The 25,634-nt window shown below is 38.5% G+C and overlaps 1 protein-coding gene across 2 annotated transcripts in view; it reads left to right on the forward strand.

Moving 5' to 3' along the window:
• LOC126248577 (uncharacterized) overlaps positions 1-23,526 on the forward strand; it is a 70,100-nt gene extending 46,574 nt beyond the window's left edge. Inside the window, exons 3-4 of one of the 2 annotated variants that reach the window (XM_049949682.1) lie at positions 3,411-3,552; positions 22,779-23,526. In XM_049949682.1, the coding sequence (XP_049805639.1) occupies positions 3,411-3,552; positions 22,779-23,235 (599 nt within the window). In that variant the 3' untranslated portion in view covers positions 23,236-23,526. Of the gene's footprint in view, positions 1-3,410; positions 3,553-15,961; positions 16,124-22,778 lie in introns of those variants that run through there. The other variant, XM_049949683.1, reaches the window with a different exon arrangement.
• Positions 23,527-25,634: the final 2,108 nt, after the last annotated feature.

Raw genomic sequence — 25,634 nt, forward strand, 5'->3', positions numbered from 1 at the left:
AGGTACGCATAAAATATCATCCGAAGTTGTGCTAAACACATTCTCTGAAAATTATCTCGAGCAGTTAGTTCAGTTCATGAGCGCACGCGAATAGTAAACAATTGTGAAAACACACTTGACCTCTTAGCAACAAATAATCCTGAGTTAATAACCAGCATCAAAACCGATATAAGGATTACTGAACACAGGGTTGTTGTAGCGAGATTGAATATTGTAATCCCCAAATCCTCAAAAAATAAGTGAAAAATATACCTATTCAAAAAAGCAAATAAAAATTCACTTGACGCCTTTCTGAGAGACAGTCTCCACTCATTCCAAATTAATAATATAAGTGTAGACCAGATGTGGCTTAAATTCAAAGAAATAGTATCATCAGCAATTGAGAGGTTTATACCAAATAAGCTAACAAACGATGGAGCTTATCCTCCTTGGTACACAAAATGTGTTAGAACACTGTTGCAGAAACGACGAAACAAACATGCCAAATTTAAACAGACGCAAAATCCCCAAGATTGGTGATCCTTAACAGAAGTTCAAAACTTAGTGCGGAGTTCAATGCTAGATGCCTATAACAGTTTCCACAATGAAACTTTGTCTCAAAACCTGTCAGAAAATCCAAAGAGATTCTGGTCGTATGTGAAGTATGTTAGCGGCATGAAACAATCATGCCTTCTCTGCATGATAACCATGGAGATACTATCGAAGACAGTGCTGCCAAAGCAGATTTACTAAACACAGCCTTCTGAAATGACTTCAGAAAAGACGACGAAGTAAATATTCCAGAATTCGAATCGAGAACAGCTGCCAACATGAGTAACATAGAAGTAAATATCCTCGGAGTAGTGAAGCAACGTAAATCACTTAATAAAAGTCCATACTGTATACCAGTTAGGTTCCTTTCGGAGTATGCTGATGAATTAGCTCCATACTTAACAATCATACACAACCCTTCACTCGACGAAAGATCCGTACCAAAAGACTGGAAAGTTGCACAGGTCACACTAATATTCAAGAAAGGTAGTAGGAGTAATCCACTAAATTACAGGCCCATATCGTTAACGTCGATATGCAGCAGGATTTTAGAACATATATTGTGTTCGAACATTATGAATTACCTCGAAGGAAATGGTCTATTGACACACAGTCAACATGGGTTTAGAAAACATCATTCCTGTGAAACACAACTAGCTCTTTATTCACATGAAGTGCTGAGTGCTATTGAAAGGGATTTCAGATCAATTCTGTATTCCTGGATTTCTGGAAGGCTTTTGACACTGTACCACACAAGCGGCTTGTAGTAAAATTGCGTGCTTATGGAATATTGTCTCAGTTATGTGACTGGATTTGCGATTTCCTGTCAGAGAGGTCGCAGGTCCTAGTAATTGACGGAGAGTCATCGAGTAAAACAGAAGTGATTTCAGGTGTTCCCCAAGGTAGTATTATAGGCCCTTTGCTGTTCCTTATCTATATAATCGATTTGGGAGACAATCTGAGCAGCCGCCTTCGGTTGTTTGCAGATGACGCTGTCGTTTATCGACTAATAAAGTCATCAGAAGATCAAAACAAACTGCAAACCGATTTAGAAAAAATATCTGAATGGTGCAAAAAGTGGCAGTTGACCCTAAATAACGAAAAGTGTGAGGTCATCCACATGAGTACTAAAAGGAACTCGTTAAACTTTGGTTACACGATAAATCAGTCTAATCTAAAAGCCGTAAATTCAACAAAATACCTAGGTATTACAGTTATGAACAACTTAAATTGGAAAGAACACACAGAAAATGCTGTGGGGAAGGCTAACCAAAGGCTGCATTTTATTGGCAGAACACTTAGAAAATGTAACAGACCTACTAAGGAGACCTGTCCTCTTTTAGAATACTGCTGCGCGGTGTGGGGTCCTTACTAGGTAGGACTGACGGAGTACATCAAAAAAGTTCAAAGAAAGGCAGCACGTTTTGTATTATTGCGAAATATGGGAGAGAGTGTCACAGAAATGATACAGGATTTGGGCTGGAAATCATTAAAAGAAAGGCGTATTTTGTTGCGACGGAATCTTCTCACGAAATTTCAATCACCAACTTTCTCCTCCAAATGCGAGAATATTTTGTTGACACCGACCTACATAGGGCAGAATGACCACCACGATAAAATAAGGGAAATCTGAGCTCGTACGGAAAGATATAGGTGTTCATTCTTTCCGCGCAATATACGAGATAGGAATAATAGAGAATTGTGAAGGTGGTTCGATGTAGATGTAGAATCATTCAAAACTTCATGTGGCCATTCAGATTTAATTACTGTGGCTTTTCTAAATAAATTAATCTGAATTCCCGGTTGGTTCCCCCTGTGGAAAAAAACCACACACACACACACACACACACACACACACAGAACCAATTTCTTTCCACATCTTTGTCTTATTCGTACCTGTGCTCCATCACTAGTGAGATTGTATAATTCTCAAATGTCTGCATGGGTAATGTCGCAAGTTCTCCATGATATTTCAGCAAACAGTCTCTTGTCATCTGCAGGTGGTTCCTGATGACAGATTCTCAGCTCTTGTCAGTGTCCTATATATGTTGACTGTTACTCCTCCATCACTATGCTCCCATCGCAGTTCCTGCATCTGGTGTGATGGTGCTTGTGGCAGTGGTGACGCCTGGCAGCAAACTTTGGTCTCCAAACTGTGCTATCATCAGCTGATGCAAACGTCACTGTATGGGAACACTTTTGGTTTTCTCAGCTCAGTGCAGCGTTCTGTGCTTGATTTCATTGTAGGCCACTGTCTCTGTTAATTAGACCACCTTGGACCCTAATTTTAGTGGCCTCTCTAATCATGCAATCCCAGTAAGAGGAGTATTGCCTAAATATCTTTGTTTTGTTGTAATCTATAGTATGGACAGTTTCTATACGATGGTCATCCATCGCTGATATGGTGGTCTGCTGTAATTCAGAATGGTGCCTATGTTCACAGCACCTCTCTTCTACTGTCTGCACGGTTTCCCCAATGTACACTTTGCCACATTAGTAGGGGTTTGATAGACCCTGGTTTGTGAAGGCCTAGATTATCCTTTACTGAACCTAGTAGTAGTGTTCAGGTGGTGTGATTTGCCAAAATATTGTGGAGAACTGACATTGTGACCTGGGCAGACACCCAAGAATTCTACAAGTTAAAAATATACCAGGAAAACATCAGATTGTATATCTAGTGACATTGTCATCAGTGGAATAATAAACCTTAATCTTCTTTCCTCCTTTTGAAACTTACTGTTTAAATTTAAAGGGATTGGTCAGTGAGGAGTTGTGGGGGGGGTTTCATAGTAGGAATGTAGGTATTATGTAATATCTCAATATTTTGCATCTGTAATCATAAGATTGTTAGTTAGTGATCCTGTTTTCATTGTGTAAAGGCCCAGATGTGATTGGTGCACCAAATGGTTATGCTGTGTGGGTGAAACTACATGAAATGCCATTTGGAAAGTACTGGTTCCAGATAAAGAATATCAAAATCTCCCAGAGTTGTGAAGTTGTTATTAGCTTGAAACGTGTCAGGTAAGATTGTTATTTGAACTTCTCTCATTAATTTAAGAAATACTGAATTTTATATTTATATTTTTAATGTTAATATAATTTATCAGAGCTTAATATAAAGTATTTGACCAGCTCTCTCTGAATGACCCTGTAAGATAATGAAAAAAGTCGTGTTTTTAATCTTTAAGGTTCATGCGATGTCTAACAATGTCAGCTTAACTTGTAACAACTAACTTAGTAACTGTGGCTGGGCATCTTTTGATTTCAACATCCAGATAGGTAGGGAAATTGTTCCTTTAATTTTCCAGGTCGACAGATCCTATGAACATGTCTTGATTTTTGTTTAGTCTTGCTTCCATTATTATTAATCGCAACGTCAGAATTGCTTAATCGCAACGTCAGAATTGCCTCTCTTGCGCCTTTACCTTTCCTAATGCCAAACTGATCGTCATCTAGTGCATCCTCAACTTTCTTTTCCCTTCTTTTGTATATTATTCTTGTAAGCAACTTGGATGAATGAGCTGTGAAGCTGATTGTGTGATAATTCTCACACTTGTCAGCTCTTGCCGTCTTCGGAATTGTGTGGATAATGCTTTTCCGAAAGTCAGATGGTATGTTGCCAGACTCATATATTCTACACACCAGTGTGAATAGTCGTTTTGTTGCCACTTCCCCCAATGATTTTAGAAATTCTGATGGAATGTTATCTATCCCTTCTGTCTTATTTGATCTTAAGTCCTCCAAAGCTCTTTTAAATTCTGATTCTAATACTGGATCCCGTATCTTTTCTAAATCAACTCCTGTTTCCTCTTTGATCACATCAAATAAATTTTCCCCCTCATAGAGGCTTTCAATGTATTCTTTCCACCTATCCACTCTCTCCTCTGCATTTAACAGTGGAATTCTCATTGCACTCTTAATGTTATCGCCCTTTCTTTTAATGTCACCGAAGGTTGTTTTGACTTTCCTGTATGCTCAGTCTGTCCTTCCGACAATCATTTCTTTTTTGATGTCTTCATATTTTTCCTGTGAGCATTTCATCTTAACTTCCCTGCACTTGCTATTTATTTCATTCATCAGCGACTAGTATTTCTGTATTCCTGAGTTTCCCAGAACATATTTGTACTTCCTCCTTTCATCAGCCAATTGAAGTATTTCTTCTGTTACCCTTGGTTTCTTCGCAGGTACCTTTTTTGTACCTATGTTTTCCTTCCCAGCTTCTGTGATGGCCCTTTTTAGAAATGTCCATTCCTCTTTAACTGTACTGCCTACTGAGCTATTCCTTATTGCTGTATCTATAGCCTTAGAGAACTTCAGCTATATCTCGTCATTCCTTAGTACTTCCGTATCCCACTTCTTTGTGTATTGATTCTTCCTGACTAATGTCTGAACTTCAGCCTACTCTTCATCACTACTATATTGTGATCTGAGTCTATAACTGCTTCTGGGTATACCTTACAATCCAGTATATGATTTCGGAATCTCTGTCTGACCATGATGTAATCTAACTGAAATCTTCCCGTATCACCCAGTCTTTTCCAAGTATACCTTCTCCTCTTGTGATTTTTGAACAGAACATTTGCTATTACTAGCTGAAACTTGTTGCAGAACTCAATTAGTCTTTCTCCTCTCTCATTCCTTGTCCCAAGCCCATATTCTCCTGTAACCTTTTCTTCTACTCCTCTCCTTACAGCTGCATTCCAGTCCCCCATGACTATTAGATTTTCATTCCCCTTCACACACTGTATTACCCTTTGAATATCCTCATACACTTTCTCTATCTCTTCATCTTCAGCTTGCGATGTCGGCATGTATACCTCAACTATTGTTGTTGGTGTTGGTTTGCTGTCGACTCTGATAAGAACAACCCTGTCACTGAACTGTTCACAGTAACACACTCTCTGCTCTACGTTCCTATTCATAATGAATCCTACTCCCGTTATACCATGTTCTGCTGCTGTTGATATTACCCTATACTCATCTTGAGCCTTTGCATTTCCCTTTTCAGATTTTCTAGTTTCCCTACAACATTTAAGCTTCTGACATTCCATGCCCCGACTTATAGAATGTTATCCTTTTGTTGATTATTCAATCTTTTTCTCGTGGTAACCTCCCCCTATGGCAGTCCCTTTCCAGTATATGATTTCAGAATCTCTGTCTGACCATGATGTAATCTAACTGAAATCTTCCCGTATCACCCAGTCTTTTCCAAGTATATCTCCTCCTCTTGTGATTCTTGAACAGAACATTTGCTATTACTAGCTGAAACTTGTTGCAGAACTCAATTAGTCTTTCTCCTCTCTCATTCCTTGTCCCAAGCCCATATTCTCCCGTAACCTTTTCTTCTACTCCTCTCCTTACAGCTGCATTCCAGTCCCCCATGACTATTAGATTTTCATTCCCCTTCACACACTGGGGACTATTCCAGAATCTTTTGCCAATGGAGAGATCATGATGATACTTCTTGATTTACAGGCCACATGTCCTGTGGATACACGTTACATGTCTTTAATGCAGTGGTTTCTATTGCCTTCTGCATCCTCATGCCATTGATCATTGCTGATTCTTCCACCTTTAGGGGCAGTTCCCCATGCCTAGGACAAGACAGTGCCCTGAACCTCTGTCCACTCTTGCACCCTCTTTGACAAGGCTGTTGGCAGAATGAATGTGACTTTTTACGCTGGAAGTCTTTGGCCGCCAGTGCTGATTATTAATCAAAATTTAAGCATTGGCGGGATTCGAACCCATAACCAAAGATTTTTGATTATGAATCAAAGATGCTTCCCCTAGACCACGGGTGCAAATTTTTCCTCTCAATATATATATTCTTTACTGTCAATTCTGTTAATAATATCAGCTTATTCGCAAGAATAAGCAGCTTTCACTCAGTTAATACTCGGCAGAAATCCAACCTGCATTTGGATCAGACTTCCTTAACTCTTGTGCAGAAAGGAAACTGCTGCATCCATTTTCAATAAGCTACCACAAGAATTCAAAAATCTTAGCAGTAATCCACGCACTTTCAAATTGAAACTTAAGAGTTTCTTCATGGGCCATTCCTTCTATTCTGTTGAGTAATTCCTTGAAAAATTAAGCTGATGTTTGTTATATTGTTGATTTCATTTATTTAACCATATGGAGTGAAACTTCCTGGCAGATTAAAACTGTGTGCCCGACCGAGATTCGAACTCGGGACCTTTGCCTTTCGCGGGCAAGTGCTCTACCATCAGAGCTACCGAAGCACGACTCACGCCCAGTACTCACAGCTTTACTTCTGCCAGTATCTCGTCTACTACCTTCCAAATTTTACAGAAGCTCTCCTGCGAACCTTGCAGAACTAGCACTCCTGAAAGAAAGGATATTGCGGAGACATGGCTTAGCCACAGCCTGGGGGATGTTTCCAGAATGAAATTTTCACTCTGCAGCACTCCGCTGCAGAGTGAAAATTTCATTCTGGAAACATATGGAGTGACTTTTTTGGGTACATAAACATTTTATTTTTATCTATTATTACTTTTTGTTGTAATTTCATGTACTGACACATTCCATGACCTTTAAAATTGCTCCTTTATTTGGTCCTACAGAACTTGACGTGTAAATAAATAAAGTAAAGCTGTGAGGACAAGTCATAAGTCCTACTGGGGTAGTTCAGTTGGTGGAGCACTTGCCTATGAAAGGCAAAGCTCCCAGGTTCATGTCCCAGTTCCACACACAGGTTTAATCCAGGAAGTTTTGATGTGTACTATGTTTGTTTTTATTGTGTTCAGCAAACTTCTTAAACCATGATGCAAAACAACTGCCTTTTACCATTTGCATTCGCAGTCAAATTAGCTGTGGCACCTACAGGCCAATGCCAGGTGGATGTAATTATCAGCTGCAGAATGATGTATTTTTGATGATGTTAATTATAAAGATAATTATGACTGCACTGTGTTTTGAAACCGCACCACCTGAATACACCATATGCTGTTTTCCTAACGTTCTGGGCCATTGTGGTGAACAGCATTCTCTGTTCAAGAGCATTAAGTGCTGAAAATTATTATTATTTTGTTTTGTTTAATTTACAGATATCCGGCAATTTCAATGATTTTGGTCTTGAAGAAGTTTCTTGAAGCAGTTTGAGAAATTTCTTCCACTCATTTTCCTTCATCGTTACAACACAAAATCATAATGAATAATGTATTTCTACAATGCATGATTTACAACTGCAGTTGAAGCATTATAATCATGTTGATAGGTATTCAAGGGTATTGCCAAGCATGTCTTGTGCTGTTTCAGGTCAGCAGTGTACTTAATTCAGTTTTTCCTAGTTCGATGTTACACAACATAATGAATTTGTTAACTGGGTTCATGTTCTGAAATGAGGTCAAAATTGATTTCAAAATGGTTCAAATGGCTCTGAGCACTATGGGACTCAACATCTTAGGTCATAAGTCCCCTAGAACTTAGAACTACTTAAACCTAACTAACCTAAGGACATCACACACACCCATGCCCGAGGCAGGATTCGAACCTGCGACCGTAGCAGTCCCGCGGTTCCGGACTGCAGCGCCAGAACCGCTAGACCACCGCGGCCGGCAATTGATTTCCAGTCAGAGATGTTTGTACAGTTGGCTCATGGTGTAATAATTGCAACAGGTCTTGCCTGACCTCAGTCACCATAATTTCGTGCCACTGTGGAACAATCAGTGAAACAACTATTTTGAATTTGGTAAAATGGTACATTTCATGGTGACTGCTTCTGCGAATAAGATTACTCATAAAGCAAGCTAGACACTGTTTAAAGAGGGAACTGGGTATACTCATTAAAAGTTGGATTTGATCACAGGAGAGTTGCATCACTTACATCTCAAGATAAGCAACTAGTCTCCCTCCTAATTCCTGGGAGTGGGCTGATGGCATACTACTTCGTTATTCTGCCACATCAACAAACTTCTTTTAAATGTTCTGTTTTTAATTTAACAAATAACAATCCAGACAATGTGATGGAAGTTGTTTTAGGAAGTGTTTGAATTTTCCTCCTACACTGAAACACACACCATTGACATATTTTATCAGAGAATGAAAGAATCTGTCAAAAAACTGCTGGTGATGCTGCTGAGGAAATGCACCATGATGCATGCCAAGCACTAATAAGATCCCAGCCGCAAAAAAGCAACATATCCTTGTCTGAGAGAGCTACACTCTGTAATCTCTGAAATTATTCTCAGATGGTGGATCTTCCTGCAGATAAAGGTAATGATGTGGCTTTGGTGTTTACAAAGAGAAAGTGGACAACCTACTCGATGAGTCAACATATCATAATATCAACAAGGACAACACTGCCCATGTTCAAAGAAAAACTGCTTTGCTCCTGAACTGCAGCTTTGTACCCAAGGAGGCTACCAACATACTGAAGGGGCACAGCTCAGTACCTCCTGGATTATATGGCCTTCCCAAGGTCCACAAAGTTACACAGAAACAAAACACTGATTCAGAGGAAACTGGAAATCATAAACCACACTTGTAGCAGATTCTAAAAGTATTGACTTTGAGTCCGATAGTGGGTAAGACAGGAGCACCTGCTTATTGAATGGCTAAATAGTTAGCCCTATTGTTGAGACCTTTTATGGGTACATGTGATCATTGTCACCATACTCTCTCACACCTGATGGTTGATTTATTTATGGAGGATTTTGAAGAAAAAGCACTTATCTATAGTTTTTAAAAGGGCTGTGTGCCAGAGGTATGGTGATGACACATGTCCTAGTTTGGACCTCAAAATGAGGATAAATTTATGGGGACTCTTGAGTGTATTTATTCAGCTGATGAAAAATAAAGTTTATTGTGGAATGGGAGAGGAATGGCTGTCTACCATTTTTGGATGTATTAGTTTGACATGAGGAGGATCACTCACTCCATGTTCACAACATCAGAAGAATTATTGTTCTGAATCTTCACTGCGTGACGTTTGGCACCTGACACCAATTTAATAATTAATCATATAATTTGTAAGCACTGTGGATTTATTGACTAGGTGCTTACTAAACTGTATGTGTTGTTCCAATGGTCTTATCTGTGACCCATGCATAGTTTTATCTGTGACAGTGTGCATTTTACTGCACAGTATGTCATTGTATTGAGAGGTTCTAGCATTTCAGCATGTAAATAGACACGCTTGAGCACTCACCTTGAAGATGGCTGTACAATTAACAACCAAAATATCAGAAGACATACTTCTGTCCTGCATGCATGCCAGAAAGGTGATGGAATAAAATGATATTATTGTTTGGTATGCTCTGCAGGGATGTGTCGCAAATTAACTTAAATGAGCATGCTGACTCCAAATCTTACAGAGATAATATGGCCTGATATGTTGCCATCCCATCCTATTCCCCTCCTCTACCGTGCACATTGTTGCCAAACTGCTTAGGAGAAAAACAATGTGCTGTTGGAAAATGAGTGGCTCACAGTTCAAAATATGAATGTGTTGCTGCTGGCACTTAACATGCATTTATATGATGGAAGAGGGGAAGGGGGTGGGGGTCAGAAAGACCTGGATTTTAAGGGTTTGTGAAGCTCTGCATTGGTTTAATTATCTTAACAACACTTGAAGCAGCTATGGGCCATACTAAGCAATGTCACATACATCAACTACTACAGTGCTACAAACCTCCCCCATCCCTCTGAATTACTACATCTTTCCTCTGTATGTCATTGCATCACTTGCCACTCCATCTTCAGGTGGCCAATTTTTGTCTTGTGTGCTGACTGGAACATAGTGATATTGAAGCCAGATCACAGTAAAATATGATATTGTAGTACCTGTGTTATTCCAATTTATGATGCAATATCATATTTATGTGCTGACACCGGGCAAATGACTTTCAAGTAAAATGCCTCCCCTGTATGGGAATATGCATAATGGATGTAGGAATGCAGGTTGTAAATACATTGTTGATGACATATTGAAATTTGGGTCTGGCTATGAGTCATGCTCAGATAGCCAAATGGTAAGGCGACCACTCACGATAAGCCTTAGAGTCCCAGTCCAACACAAATTTTCATTGTTGTCCATATTCAAAACTGTAAATACATTTCATGTACGCAGTAAAATATGTCATCCATGAACCAAGATAAGTAAATGGAATTTGTGCCATAAATTTCTTTTCCCCCAAATTCGATCCAGTACCTCCTTGTTAGTCATCTAATACACCATTCTTATCTTCTGCATTCTTCTGTAGCACCATATTTCCAAAGCTTCTAGTCTTTTCTTGTCTGAACTGTGTATTTTCCATGTTTCACTTCCATACAAGGGATCCAGAAAAATATCTTCAGTAAAGACTTCCTAGCATTCGAATTTTTACTTTGATGTTAACAAATTTCTCTTTTACAGAAACTGATTGTTTGCTATTGCCAGTTTGCATTTTATATCCTCTCTACTTTGGCCATTGTCACTTATTTTGTTGCCTAGATAGCAAAATACATCTATTTCTTCTAGTGTCTCATTTTGTAATCTAATTCCCTGCTTTAATTTGAGTACATTCCATTACCCTTGTTATTTTTTGCTTGTGTTCTTCTTTCAACCTCTTTTTGAGGCATTGTCCATTACGTTTAGTTGATCTTCCAAGTCTTTTTCCACTACTGACCGAGTTACAGTGTCATTGGAATACCTCAGAGTTTTTATTTCTTGTCCTCCAACTTTAACCTTTCCAAATTTGTTATTGGCTTTCATCACATCTTGCTTAAAATAAACATTGAATCACATGGGGGATAATCTTCAACCATGTCTCACTCCCTTCTTAGTGACTGCTTTCCTTTCATATCCTTCTCCAGAAGTTTTGAATTAGTATCCCAACTTTCAGCCTAAACTTGCTAAGAAATTTAATATATTAATTGAGTAGCCTAGGAAGTTATTCTTGTTTTAACTTAGACTAAAGCTAAAATTTCTTTGCCATGAGTGAGAAGTGTATGATGTGCCGTAGGATTGTTAGTTCCAGGGTTTGGTGTTAGGGTTGTTGCAGTTTCTTTCATGTGGGTTGTGTAGGATATGCTGTAGAGATAGGAAGGTAGTGGAACAGGAGGAAAAGATTTCTGCCCTTCAGGCAGAACTAGATAAAGTGAAACAAGATCTGGAAAGGTTAAGGGGGAGAAGGGAAAAGAGACATAGGAAGTAACAAGGAATAGGACTTTCTCAGACAGTGTTGTTGTGAATGTGGAAAATGGGTTTGATCTGTTGTCACTGTTGGAAACTGTTGTGCCACCAATAGATGTGGGGGTAGACAGGATACAACAAACTTTCAAAAAGTGTTTGAAAAGTGAGAAATCAGAAAAAGTTGTGAAGAAGAAGAAGAAGAAGAAGAAGAAGAAGAAGAAGAAAGTAAGTTTTGTTGTTAGGTAGTTCACATGGTAGAGGTGTGGGCCAACTGTTGCAGGCTGATCTAGGGTCAGGTTACCAGGTCACAAGTTTTTTTAAACCTAGTGCAAGTCTGGGTCAGATGATAGAAGATGTAGGTTCACTTTGCAAAGACTTTGAAAAGGAAGACAACTTGGTAATAGTGGGTGGGGCGGGCAACAGCATAGATAGGAACCCTAATTATTCAATTGAGAGTGACCTGGTAAAGATAGCTTCAGCAGTGAGACATACTGATGTTGAGCTCATGTCTGTTCTAAGGCACCATGACCAGCCTTATTTAAACTCTCCTGTTAGGAGAGTTAATTTAGAGGTGGAACAGCTGCTTGGATCAGGTATGGGGTCTCATATCATTGTGGTTCCTGTTGACTCTGTCAGCATGTGGGACTATACTATGCATGGCCCTCACCTCAAGAGGAAAGGGAAGGAAAAACTGTCACAAGAGGTAAAGTACCAGTGGTTACAAATGACAGAAGGGCAGTTTTCTTAGGTTAGGGAGGACAGAAACAAATGATGTTCAGAGACAGGCTGAAAATGATATTCACATTGATGAAACAGGCAGCCAGAAAGCAAATTTTAATGTATACAATTCATGCAGACAGCCCCTGATGGAAATTAGAGATTCTCAAAACATGACAGGAAAATTATGTTCATTGAGTTGTAATTCAGCCAGTGCACAAAATCAGTTATCCTTATTGCATCAGAATATTCGAGGATGAAGGCTTAAGCTTAATGAGTTGCTTATATGTGTTGAAGAATTAGAGTTGAGCAAACCAGTTGATATTAATCTGACTCTCTGAACATCATGTGACCACTGGTATAGATATGTTAAATGTTACAGAATCCAAGTTAGCTTCTTACTTCTGTAGAGAAAATACAGAGGAAGGAGGATTTGCCACATTTGGCAGACAGAAACTGTTTTGATTTCAAGAATATTTATATTAATAAATTTTGCTCAGAGCGGCACTTAGAAGCTAATGCAACAGATGTAGTATTCATAATAAGTCCTTTATAATAGTAGGTATATACAGATCACATTCAGGAAATTTTAACCTCTTCATAAAAAAATCTGGAAGCCCTGTTGTCTCATCTCTCAGTAAAAAAAAAAACAAGGAAATAGTGGTTGCTGGTGATTTTAATGTGGATTTATTGAAAAGCTCTATCAGTGAACAAAATATTTGAAAAGGTTGTGTTCAAACTACTCCTTAAGCATCTGACTGGAAATAATATATTGTCCAACTCACAGTTTGGATTTCTTAAGGGTTCTGAAATAGAGAAAGCTATTTACACTTACAGTGAGAATGTACTTAATTCATTAGCTGATAAATTAGAGGCTATTGACATTTTCTGTGACCTGTCAAAAGCCTTTGACTGTGTGAACCACAGCATTCTCTTAAGTAAATTAGAATATTATGGTGTCACCGGCAATGATGCGAAATGGTTCGAGTCTTATCTATGTAACAGGAAACAAAGGGTGTCATTGCGAAATACCTGTGCAGTAAGCAGTCAGTCTTCATCTGATTGGGAATTAATTAAATGTGGTGTTCCTTAAGGTTCCATCTTGAGCCCATTGCTCCTTCTTGTGTACATTAATTACGTCTCTATTGTTACACTGCCAGATGCTAAGTTTGTTTTGTTTGCAGATGATACAAACATTGCAATAAGTAGCAAGTCAAGTACAGATTAGAAATAGCTGCTAATCAAATTTTCACCGACATTAATAAACGGTTTAAAGCTAATTCACTGTCATTAAACTATGAGAAGACCCACTATATGCAGTTCAGAACCTGTAAGAGATTTCCTTCCAGCATGGGTATAACATATGAAGACATGCATATCGAAGAGGTTGACGGAGTTAAATTTCTGGGATTAAAACTCGATATTAAATTCAGGCATACCACAGAATTGCTTAAGTGCATAAACAAGTCTGTATTTGCAGTGAGAATGATGTCAGATATAGAAGATATAAATATATAAAAAAAACTTACTTTCATTCTATTATGTCATACGGGATCATATTCTGGGGTAACTCATCAAACCAAGCAAAAGTATTTAGCATGCAAATTCAACAACATCATGTAGGAACCTGTTCAAGGAACTTTGTATTCTAACCACAGCTTCTCAGTATATTTATTCCTGAATGAAATTTATTGCAAATAAGAAATCTCTATTTGCAACCAATAGCTCAATATATAGTATCAATACTAGCAATAAGAACAATCTACATAACGACCTAAAATCACTTACATTTGTCCAAAAAGGGGTCCAATATTGAGGAACATGCATTTTCAATAAATTGCCAGCAACCATTAAAAACTTGTTTTCAGCTAAAGCATGGTTTAAACAGAGTTCAAAAGACTTTTTGATAGGCAACTCCTCCTACTCTATTGATGAATATCTTAACAGAGACTGTTAAGCCAGCTTAAGTAAAAATGTCTATTAGATTTCAGATTTGACAGCACTTGGTCAGAACAGTCACAATAAGTGATCTCATTTTTTGGGTCTGTGAAACAAAAACTGAATCTAATCTAATCTATCTCGAAGATGTTTTTAATGTGCAGCATGCTTAAGACAGGGAGAACCAAAAATGACAACAAGTTCACCAAACTGAGTGTCGTACTGAGATTCTATGCAGCATTTGCATAGGGTGTTGTTAATTTAACCCCTGACGTTGTAATATGGACGATGCCTCTAGGCTACCACAATATTCATATGAAAAGTCTCGAGTTGGAATGCAATGGCAAGGATGGGCAGACAGTTCTAGAATTTGCAGAGACTATTCATACCCCGCTGATTCATAATGTCAGACTACCACTACATTAGATCATAGCCCAGACTTAATTTCTGCCTGTGAAAGAATTCCTCAACAATGGTGGAATGGCATCAACACCTCTGCACCCCACACAACACAGACATATTATACTCCAAGTAATCACAGCAAAAAATGTCTCAGTACCTGCCTTCTTTGTAATATGAAGTATTACATTCTTGTTGAAGTCTGAGGGTATTTTGTAACTCATATATCTTGCTTACCAGATGGAATAGTTTTGTAATGGCTGGCCCTCCCAAGGACCTCAATAATTCTGAGGTATTATCATGTAGTCCAGGGGCCTTGTTTCAACTGAGGTCTTTTGGTGCTCTGTCAAATTCTTCTGACATTATTTTATCTCCAAAGTCAACTTCAGCTACTTCCTCTTCTATTTCTGTAATGTAGTCTTCATTTTTGTCTCCCTTGTATAGATCCCCTATTATTCCTTCCACATTTCAAACTTCTCTTTCTTGTTTAGTACTGGCTTGCCTTCATGCTCTTGATATTCACACAGTTGCTTCTCTTTCCACTAGAGGTCTCTTTAACTTTCCTTTTTTCCCCATCCATTGGGAGGGGGTAACAGAACAGAGGGAGAGGCTGTGGGGAAGATAGTGTGGGTACTGAGGGTTACCAGAGATTGAGGCTAGGAGGATAATGGGAATGAAGGATCCACATAATTCAGAAATGCTGGCACTGTAGGGGGGGGGGGGGGGGGGCAGATGGTGTGGCACAGCTTGTGAAGTAGTCACTGAAAATGAACATGCTGTGCTCAGCAGCATGTTCCAGGACTGGGTGGAAAACTTTGCTGTTGGCCATATTTTGATTGTGACCATTCATTTGAGTGGACAGTTGGATGGTGGTCATGCCCACATAAAATGTTGTGCAGAAGAGTTGGGAGAGACATGGCTGCTTTCACAGGTGGCTCTGCCTCTGATGGGTTAGGATAAGCCAGTGATGGGACTGGAGTAGGCTGTGCTGGTTGGGTGAATTCAATAGGGCTTCCACCAGGGTCTTGGCAAGGGTTTGAGAGTGGATGTGACATAGGGATGGACCAGAGCATTGTATAGGTTGGGTGGGCAGCAAAATACCATACCATTTTAGGAGAGGTAGGTAGGATGCCCCTCGTTTCTGGGCACTATGATAGATAATCGAAGGCTTGGTGAAAGATACGGTCCAGTTGTTCCAATCCAGGGATAATATTGGCTGATGAAGGGGATGCTCCTTTGCAGCTGGTGCTTGGGTGCGGTGGGAGGATTAGGAGTGTGTGAAGATAAGAAGCAGGAAATCTGTTTGTTGACTATGGTTGGGGACCAGTGCCTGTCTGTGAAGCCCTTCGGCATGCGGCAAGGAAGTTCTCGTCACTGCAGAAGCACCATCTACACGTGACCCAACTATTTGTGAGTGATATTTTTTTTTTAATTTTTTTGTGTGGAGAGCATGATATAGGCAGAAGTGTAGATGGAGCCATCAGATATGTTAAGGTCAACATCTAGGAAGGACCATGTGAAACAAATGGAAGAGATGATGTTGAGGCTGTGCGGAAGAGTAAGCATATGATGTCTTGGCTGTGGGTCCAGATTTTGTGTGTGTGTGTGTGTGTGTGTGTGTGTGTTCACTCTAGCTCAAAAAAGGATTATTCTGAAACCCAGCAAAGTTTTCATCTTATTGTGTGCCTGTCAACAACTTGGTGCCTCTATTATTCGGTGATTTGTTACCTCTACTCCTAAATTATTTACATTCTGCTAGAACTTTCTGTACTAAATTCAATATAGTGAATGTTCTCCAAGAATTTCAGCTGGGGGCTGATGTTTTTGCTTATTTTATCCTCTGCTGCCTTCACTATTTCACATCTCAAAGCAACCCATTCATATTGTGTTGTGTTCTTTTTTCCTCTTACAGTTAATTGTTGTGTAATGTTCTTTTCGAAACTCTCAACTTCCTCTACTTTATCCAGGTCCCATTTCCTCAGTTTCCGACTAGTCTACAACTTCTTCAGTTTTAATCTGCAGCCCACAACTAACAAATTATTGTCAGAGTCCATATGTGGCCTCAGAAATGTTTTACATTTTAAAATCTGTTTTAAAATTTCTGTCTTATCATTATATAAGCTATCTGAAAACTTCTAGTGTCTCTAGTTGTTTTTCTCTTTCTTGAAGCAAGTATTTGCAGTGATTAAATTGTTTTCTGTGCAAAATTCTCCCAGGCTGCATATCATTTCATCCCTTTCCACCAGTTCCCATTCTCCTACTATTTTTTGTACTCTTCCTTTTCCTACCATCGAATTCCAATCCCCCATCAGAATTAAATTTTCCTGTCTATTAACTATCAGAAATAGTACTTTCATTTCGTAATAGGGTATTTTAATATCATCTCCATCTATGGACACAAGCATACAAACTTAGGCTTAGTGATGGTATGGGCTCTGTATGTATCTTTACTACAATAATGCATTCACTTTACTGTTGATTTGGTATCTATAGCTGTGTACCCACAAGACCAGTAGTCCTGCCACTAATTTGAGTAATATGTAGAGAGATTTTCAGAAAAGCGCATGACGTATGTTGAAGTGAATCACTTTCTTTCTTGACTCCTACTGTGTGTGTGTTCACTAATGTTTTGAGCAGTGGTGGAGCAAATTTTATAAGACATAACTACTTACAGAATTAAAAATCTCAGTAAGCTAATTACATGGTTTACAGGTCCCTCCAGGTTCTCACCATGTCTTGTAACCAGCAACTGAGTTACAGCATGTATCAGAATCCTACACACACAAACCGATAGCTTCTCAAACTCTTAAATCATCACCCAAGCCAGAAAGGGGAATGATTAAAATGCTAGTACTGCTCACAAGGCGAGGTGAGGTGCAGCACCTCAAACATGATATGCAACGACTGGAAGATGTTCGGAGGTGCAATGGATGTTGTACCAGTTGCATAAAAAATGTCACAGACCTAACACTCAGCAAAGTGAGACATCAGAAGAATTATTGTCTGGTATGGCCTTTTTGCCTTACATCCCAAGGGTGACATACAGAATTAGCTGTACGTTGTGGAGACATGCTGTAAAAGCTATTTAGAAATGGACAAAAGAGATCAAAAAGTGTCTTAGACCCGGCGAAGGACAAAAGGAACCCACTTGCAATGTCGGGAATATACTGTGTACCATGTACATGAGGCAAAGTCTATGTTGGATGATCCATCAATACCAGGATAATCAAACGTAAATAGTATTGCTGACTGAGACAGTTGGAGAAATCAGCCACAACAGTGCACACAGTGTCGTAAATGTTAGACTTTTTGCTACTTGTGACTCTACTGCATAATACTTACACAATAACCATAAGTTTCAAATATGCAAAATCCAATACATGACTGCAAATACGAAAATGACAGTTGATAAATACACTCGCAGAAGCTTTTGCATTTTGTTACTCTACACTGGAGTGGGAGGGGTTTCTGTTTGAATAAGTTCTAATGAATTTGTTTTAACAAATGAGAATAACAATCTCCTGCCCTAACCATTCAAAAAAACTTCATGAGAGAACTTGATTCACTTTCCCTTTCTTTATAATCATCTGCAAAATGTGCTAGTCTACACACTTCTTAAGAAACATATTATATAAAAGTAAGATGCCAAAGACTGTTCATCCAAAATAAAATGCAGCTCTTAAGTTGATGGGACAAGAAAAAGTCACAGAAGCGCGTGTACAGTAAACACCAAAGGCTGATGTGTCATCTCACCAAAGTAAAATTTCACGGTCTGTGGACAGCGTCTTATTTGGCTTGATACAGGTACCCCACAGCTACACCGCTGGTTTCACATTCTAATGCCTATTGTTCCAGAAACTTCTGAGCAATTTAAAATTGTCACCTGAACCAAGTCTGAAACCCAATACCTTGTCTTTCACAGGCAATCCTTTTACTGAGTGAGCTATCTGGGCATGACCCAAGATCTGCTCTGACAGCTTAATTACCAACAGTACCTCTCTCCTAGTTTCCAAACTTCTTGGTAGTTCTTCTAAATACATTGCTGTAGATAGGCTTACTTCGTGACCTGTGGTCGCTTGGCACTGCACTTTTTCGATTTGTCCAGTGCCAAGTGACCACACGTCGTAATGGCAGCGAAAACTCTGCTTATGTTTTGAGAAATCGAAAAAGTGCAGTGCTAAGCAACCATATGTCACGAAGTAAGTCTATTTACTTCGCCAACGACACAGGAGAACGCACCACAACTTCAAAACTATTACAAGTTGTATATTGTGTAGCAGAATAGTTACTAAAATAAATGGACAATAACATCATGTAAGTTAAAAATAAAAATTAAACCCACTGACGATATCACAAATGTGCTGAAACATGTATGGGTGAAATAAAACAGAAAAAAGGAAGGTGGCTTGCATTAGGCGAAACTTCTCATCCCATTTTCGTTGCATGCACGGAAACAAGAAGAACTGCACCACTAGATGATTAAAGAGTGGAAATTATTGTTCTCCTGGTTACAAATCATCTCATCCAGTATTAATTTATTAATTGTGAGTTTTTTTTTTTTTAAAAAAGAGGGGTAGGATGTAAAACCTGTCCTGAATATAGTTTGATGGCATCCATTACAAAATATACACGTTTGAATTCCACGGAACGAAATTCAGTGAGATGCAATAGAAGGGGCTCGGCGCTGCACTTTTGCACACCTAAGACAAAGTAACATGTCCTCGAACATGTATGTTTTATGTATCAGACACTTCAGAAAGATGTGTGCTGCAAAATGAACATATTTTTGAAAAGTCCTATCTCAAACGCTCGCGGGAGGGGCTGGGGGCACTGTGTAGTATTGCTCCGGTTCGGAAATATCGTAAATCCGGGGCTTTTGCGCAGAGCAATCTGAGTTGTAGTGGGGAGGTGGGTAGTCTTTACCTGACCCATGTTTACATTAAGTAATGTTGCTGTTTCCTCTTTGTTTACTGCTCTGAAGCCAAATAAAAACAGAACGGATTTCTGTGGCCAGTAGCTATCAAGTGAATTAAAATACATTCACATAATTACTGAAGGCTAATATGTTTTGTTAGCATTAATCACCTTGCTGTACAGTGAAGTTTTTTTGTCGGTTTGCTACAGAAATTTTGCTTTTATTAATCATTTCCGCTGAGGCAGTCAATTTATTTGAAACGAAGTGTTTAATTCGACACTATTGGCTAGATTCAACTGTTCGCAGTATTTCAAGTGTACGTTTTCAGCTTCTAGTACGTATGGCGTTATGCCATAATAAAGAACCAAACATGAGATAATACAATACCGGTGCTCCAAGAAAATTTACATCCCGGAAAGCACACTGAAAAGCCTGCTATATTGTCGAGGCCTAATTCATTGGGAATCTGGACATACGAATGTGCAGTTTAAGCCAGATCATGCATTTTAGTTTGGTTCACAAAATTCTGATGCTTTTGGAGTAGCCTCTGATGTCTTATTTCTTTTATGACATAATCTAAGATCTTTTAATGTTTTACACATATGAACGAACATACGGGCTTGCGCAGCTACGATGACGTAGGAAGCCCGTATGTTCGTTCGTATGTGTAAAACATTAAAAGATCTTCGATTATGTCATAAAAGAAATAAGACATCAGAGGCTACTCCAAAAGCATCAGAATTTTGTGAACCAAACTAAAATGCATGATCTGGCTTAAACTGCACATTCGTATGTCCAGATTCCCAATGAATTAGGCTGCGCAAGCCCAGTGACACCTATCTGGCACTCTGGCAACTGCTGGAACAAACCTGTTTCTAACAGGTCGCGGGGAAAATATTGCGAATGGTGGTTTGAAAAGCGTTACTATCAAAGTAAATTTCCTTTTACGCAAGACGAACTATCTGCAAGAATGTATTATAAATTTCTTAAATCACAGAGCATTTGACTCTCATTTGCCAGCCATTGTGGCTGAGCAGTTCTAGGCGCTTCAGTCTGGAACTGTATCCGCTATCATCGTCTGGCAAGATCACGTGAGATGAGCTATGACTGGCTTACAAAGGAACATCATTATCTGGATTTCGATGCTTCGGAAAGTAACGTGCGGTGTTTAGTGGAATTCAGATTTAAATAATACGAAAATGTGCAGTGTACATGTTACTGTACATCAAAGATCTTCCCAAATCGTGTTTTTTACCATGAGTTTTGTTTTCTATAGTGCTGGGAAATTCTACACTGCGGCATAAAACCATGAGCATTCAAAGAATTGATAAGTTTTACAGTCCTGACAGAAAGTATACTGTCACATAACACAAAAAAGTGTATTTTTACCCGGGAGGAAGTGTATCTTTAACCAGGAAAAATCTGGGAATTTTTTTTTCCTTGTTCGTGTATAAAGCCTAAGTTTTAATCTGGCAGGAAGTTTCAACATTTGTAGTGGTTGAGAGGACCCTAAATATTGGATCAGTTGCAGCAAGAAGAATGCAGAATGAACATTTAGACTTCACTGAGCAATGTGCATATCTCATGCTGCATTTACTGTTAGAGCACTAGGAAGCAGAGAGGTCACTTAATGGTGGAAAACTTGCACATATAACACTAAGGAAAGGAGAAATGACCACCTTGTTCTGACCACCATTCAGCTGGTTACTCAGTACCTATTGACTGCTGAATATGTGACAAACTGCCTGCCCCACATCATTGACTTATGAATATTGAAGTCTTCTTTTATCACACAGTGACAACACTGCAGATTATCTAAAGCAACTCAGTGATATATGGACGTATACAGAATTGTGGAACCCAGGTTTCCTGACCTGTGAGCTGGTCAGTGTTTCTAGTTTTCTGTTAGCATAAATTCTCTGTGCACTCCAGCAACCACAGAGATCGTATCTTAACCACCTGAAACTCCAAATGGCAAAAATAGTTAAAAATATGTAAAACTTTTGTTATCAGTCAGCATCATGGAGAACTGCTCACCTAAATGTGTTCGGCCTATTCAGGCATGAGGGATTCTGTGTGTGTTCTGTTTCATGTATCTTGTAAAATCTGCAAGGAATGCAATGTTTGATCAAAGATAAAACTCTCCCCCAAGTGATTTCTTCACAGCAGGCTTTCTTGTAGAAGTGCTGGTCCAGCAATGTATTTAGAACTTCCATGAAGTTTGGAAACTAGGAGAGAGGTACTGTTGGAAATTAAGCTGTGAGAGCAGATTGTGGGTCATACCCAGATAGCTCAGTCAGTAAAAGGATTGCCTGTGAAAGACAAGGTATTGGGTTTCAGACTTGGTTAAGGTGACAATTTTAAATTGCTCAGAAGTTTCTGGAACAATAGGCATTAGAATGTGAAACCAGCAGTGTAGCTGTGGGGTACCTGTATCAAGCCAAATAAGACACTGTCCACAGACCATGAAATTTTACTTTGGTGAGATGACACATCAGCCTTTGGTGATTACTGTATACATGCTTCTGTGACTTTTCCTTGTCCCATAAACTTAAGAGCTGCATTTTCTTTTGGATGAAGAGTCTTTGGCGTCTTACTTTTATATAATATGTTTCTTAAGGAGTATGTAGACTAGCACATTTTGCAGATGATTATAAAGAAAGGGAAAGTGAGTCAAGTTCTCTCATGAATTTTTTTTTTTGAATGGTTAGGGCAGGACATTGTTATTCTCATTTGTTAAAAAAATTCATTAGAACGTATTCAACCAGAAACCCCTTTCACTCCAGTGTTAAAAATTGGACAAAATAAGACTCAACGACTGCTGTGCAGAGGTACACCCTCAGTGCAGGCTCCACAAAACAGTTTATGTCAGAAATCAAATACAGAAATGGCAACAACAACTTGCATATAAACGCTGTGAAACTTGGTGAAGCATCAGTTAATTTATTGCTATCACTGTAACATCAGAATGTGATACATAGGCAAGGAAAGGGGCTTTGTGATATATTCACTTCTTTTGCATGGTCGACTTTTTAATATTTATCATGTATTTTCTTGGAACCAGAAAAAAGTGTATCTATCAATATAAACTGATCTTTCAATTTCAGTGAGATATTTTAAATAAAAACTTGTTTTCTTTTACAGAAAGGACAAACATAGTGGTAATGAAACTAAAGATGAACTGGAAGAGGACAACTCATTGAGATCAGTCTCGTCAATTCTTGTTGACTTTTTCAGTTATGGAACTGCCAAAAATCTAGTAAATAGAATAACTTCAGAGTTGACGACAGAAAATGTTAGTAAAACAGTTTGTTTTATAACAGTGCTTTTAATTACTGTACTAGCAGGGCTTCTGCATTTAGTGAAGCTACTGGGATTTTTTTCTTTGAAATTCCTGCATCAGCTGACAATTCTTTTGCAAGTACTGACTCCTTACTTCTTAGGAATTATGGATTTCTTAAGTAAGTGTGTTGGTGGTCTGTACATTTTGATAGCAATGATGTGGAGAGATAGGGGGGTACCTCAACATTCTCGGATACAAACGTTCCCAATGCCGATTCCAAAACAGAGACGGGTAAAACCCCTCCCACTCCAGTTTTAAAAATTGGATAAAATAAGACTCAACCACTGCTGTGCAGAGGTACACCCTCAATGTGGGCTCCAAAAAAACTGATGGGGCAATGAAATTCACACCAGTTTTAAAGTTTTTAATCAAGAGGCAAGTGCCACTGTAAAATAATTTTTGTAATAAGTGTAAATATTTAATTTCTTACTCTTTTCTGCACATGCATCACATAGTGTAATCAATGATGAAATCAAAGTTTCTGATATCTGTGATATAAAAGATTTTTTATGAAGATTTCAAAATAAAATAACTACTTGAGATATTAAACACCTCTGTTTCTTGTTACTGTTCTTTTCATCCTTATGAACCTTATGGTTTCAGAAAGAAGATATTAATAGTTGTGTTAGTGTGCATTTATTTTAATGTTACTAAAAAGTCATTCTGTTTTTAAGATGTATTGTGCACTGAATACAATTAATTTACTCCACATGCAGGTGCACACACACTTTTCAACATAAAAAAATCGAAAGGGTGTTTGTCCCCTATTGTTAGATCTTATACTTTTTCAATAATGCTGTAATAATTAATTGCTTCAAATAGCTGATCAACAATACATGAAACAACAATGAAAAATTCAGTCTAGCAGCAACACTCATATGCAACACAGGCTGTATGTGTTAGGTTTTTGTGTGTCTGTGCACTTTATATATCTGAATGACTTTTTTGTCTTGATTTTGTGTTTCTTACGTAAGCAGCCATTCTGTCTGGTAATTAGAGAACAAGAAAAAGCTTCAAACCAATGGAAAACAAATGTGTTTTTTAGGTTTTGTGTCAGCAGTTGTGTGTCAGAAGAAAAGTAGTAGCAGTGAAGAGATAGATTTAATAGATACGTCAAGCATGAATCAAGCTGATATTGAATTATTGAAACTAAGAAGCACCTGTGAAAATATTGAGAGTGTTTGTTCTCCTCACAAAAGGCTCTGTTTGGGAACATTTGAAGACAGACAAAGAATTTGCTGTGACCCTTTTAAGAAACATAGTAAAAAGACTGCTAAGAAATCTTTGAAACCTATTTCTTTAACCATGGCAAAGAAATATAAAACCCTTGGACTTATCCTAGGTACCAAGCTGTGCATAACATGCCGTAAGGACATTTTATCTCCTATGGGGGATAACCTTTCAGGGATGGATGAATGTGAAGTTAAAGATCAAGAATATACACCACATCCATCTACAGCTCTTCAAAAACTTAATGAAAATTGTGAATTACTTGAAATTTCACTATTTAAGGTTACCAAGAGAGCACAAGACAGACGCCCAGAATACATTCGATCCCAGTCTCGTCGCTTAGCTTTAAAATTACAGCAAACAGCATCAGAAGTGCTACATTTTCCAGTGAAAAATGTGTCTGAAGAAACTGGCAGTGCTGAATGTACAAACTGTAATATTTTAATGCAAAAACTTAAAGAGAAATTCAACAGAAGTTCTATTAAAGAAAAACTACAAATACTTACCTTAGTACCAGCTTCATGGAGTAAAGAAAAAAATCCAAATTTTTTTAACACTACCGAATTCATGGTAAAGAAATCGAGGGTATTGCTAAAAGAAGATGGTATTTTGTCAAAAGGGAGTTATAAAGTGGGAAACAGAATAGGTAAGGATGTGGAAAAACGTGTCCATAATTTTTACTGTGAAGATGATATAAGTCGCATTTCTGCTAATAAAAAAAGACTGTCTGTCAGTCCCTTCAGAAAATGGCAAAAGAGTGTATAAGACAAAAAGACTAATTTTACATAATCTGAAAGATGTATACTTAGCTTTCAGAGAAAAAATATCCTGAAGATAAAATTGGGTTTACTAAATTTTGTTAACTTGGGTCAAAAGAATGTGTTACTGTAAACAGTCAGGGAATGCATAACATATGTGTATGCACGTATCACCAAAACGTAAAACTGTTAATGCATGCTGCACATGTTAAAGAACAGTACACTGAACTTCTACAGAAACTTGTGTGCAGTCTGGAAAACGAGGAGTGCATGTTGCATCACTGTTCTCTGTGAGCCGGCCGGAGTGGCTGTGCGGTTCTAGGCGCTACAGTCTGGAACCGAGCGACCGCTACGGTCGCAGGTTCGAATCCTGCTTCGGGCATGGATGTGTGTGATGTCCTTAGCTTAGTTAGGTTTAAGTAGTTCTAAGTTCTAGGTGACTGATGACCTCAGAAGTTAAGTCACATAGTGCTCAGAACCATTTTGTTCTGTGTGTCCTGACGAATATGAACTACGCAATTTTTTAATGGAGCTGGAGTCCCTACAAGATTGTGAAAATGTTGTATTCAAACAATGGATGCAAACTGATCGACCTACACTGGAGACATTAATGAAGATGACTGATGAATTTGTTGGGTATCTCATGCAAAAACTTCAAAACTTAACACA

This window comes from Schistocerca nitens, chromosome 3 (genome assembly GCF_023898315.1).
Source record: "Schistocerca nitens isolate TAMUIC-IGC-003100 chromosome 3, iqSchNite1.1, whole genome shotgun sequence".
In the NCBI taxonomy this organism is placed as follows: domain Eukaryota; kingdom Metazoa; phylum Arthropoda; class Insecta; order Orthoptera; family Acrididae; genus Schistocerca; species Schistocerca nitens.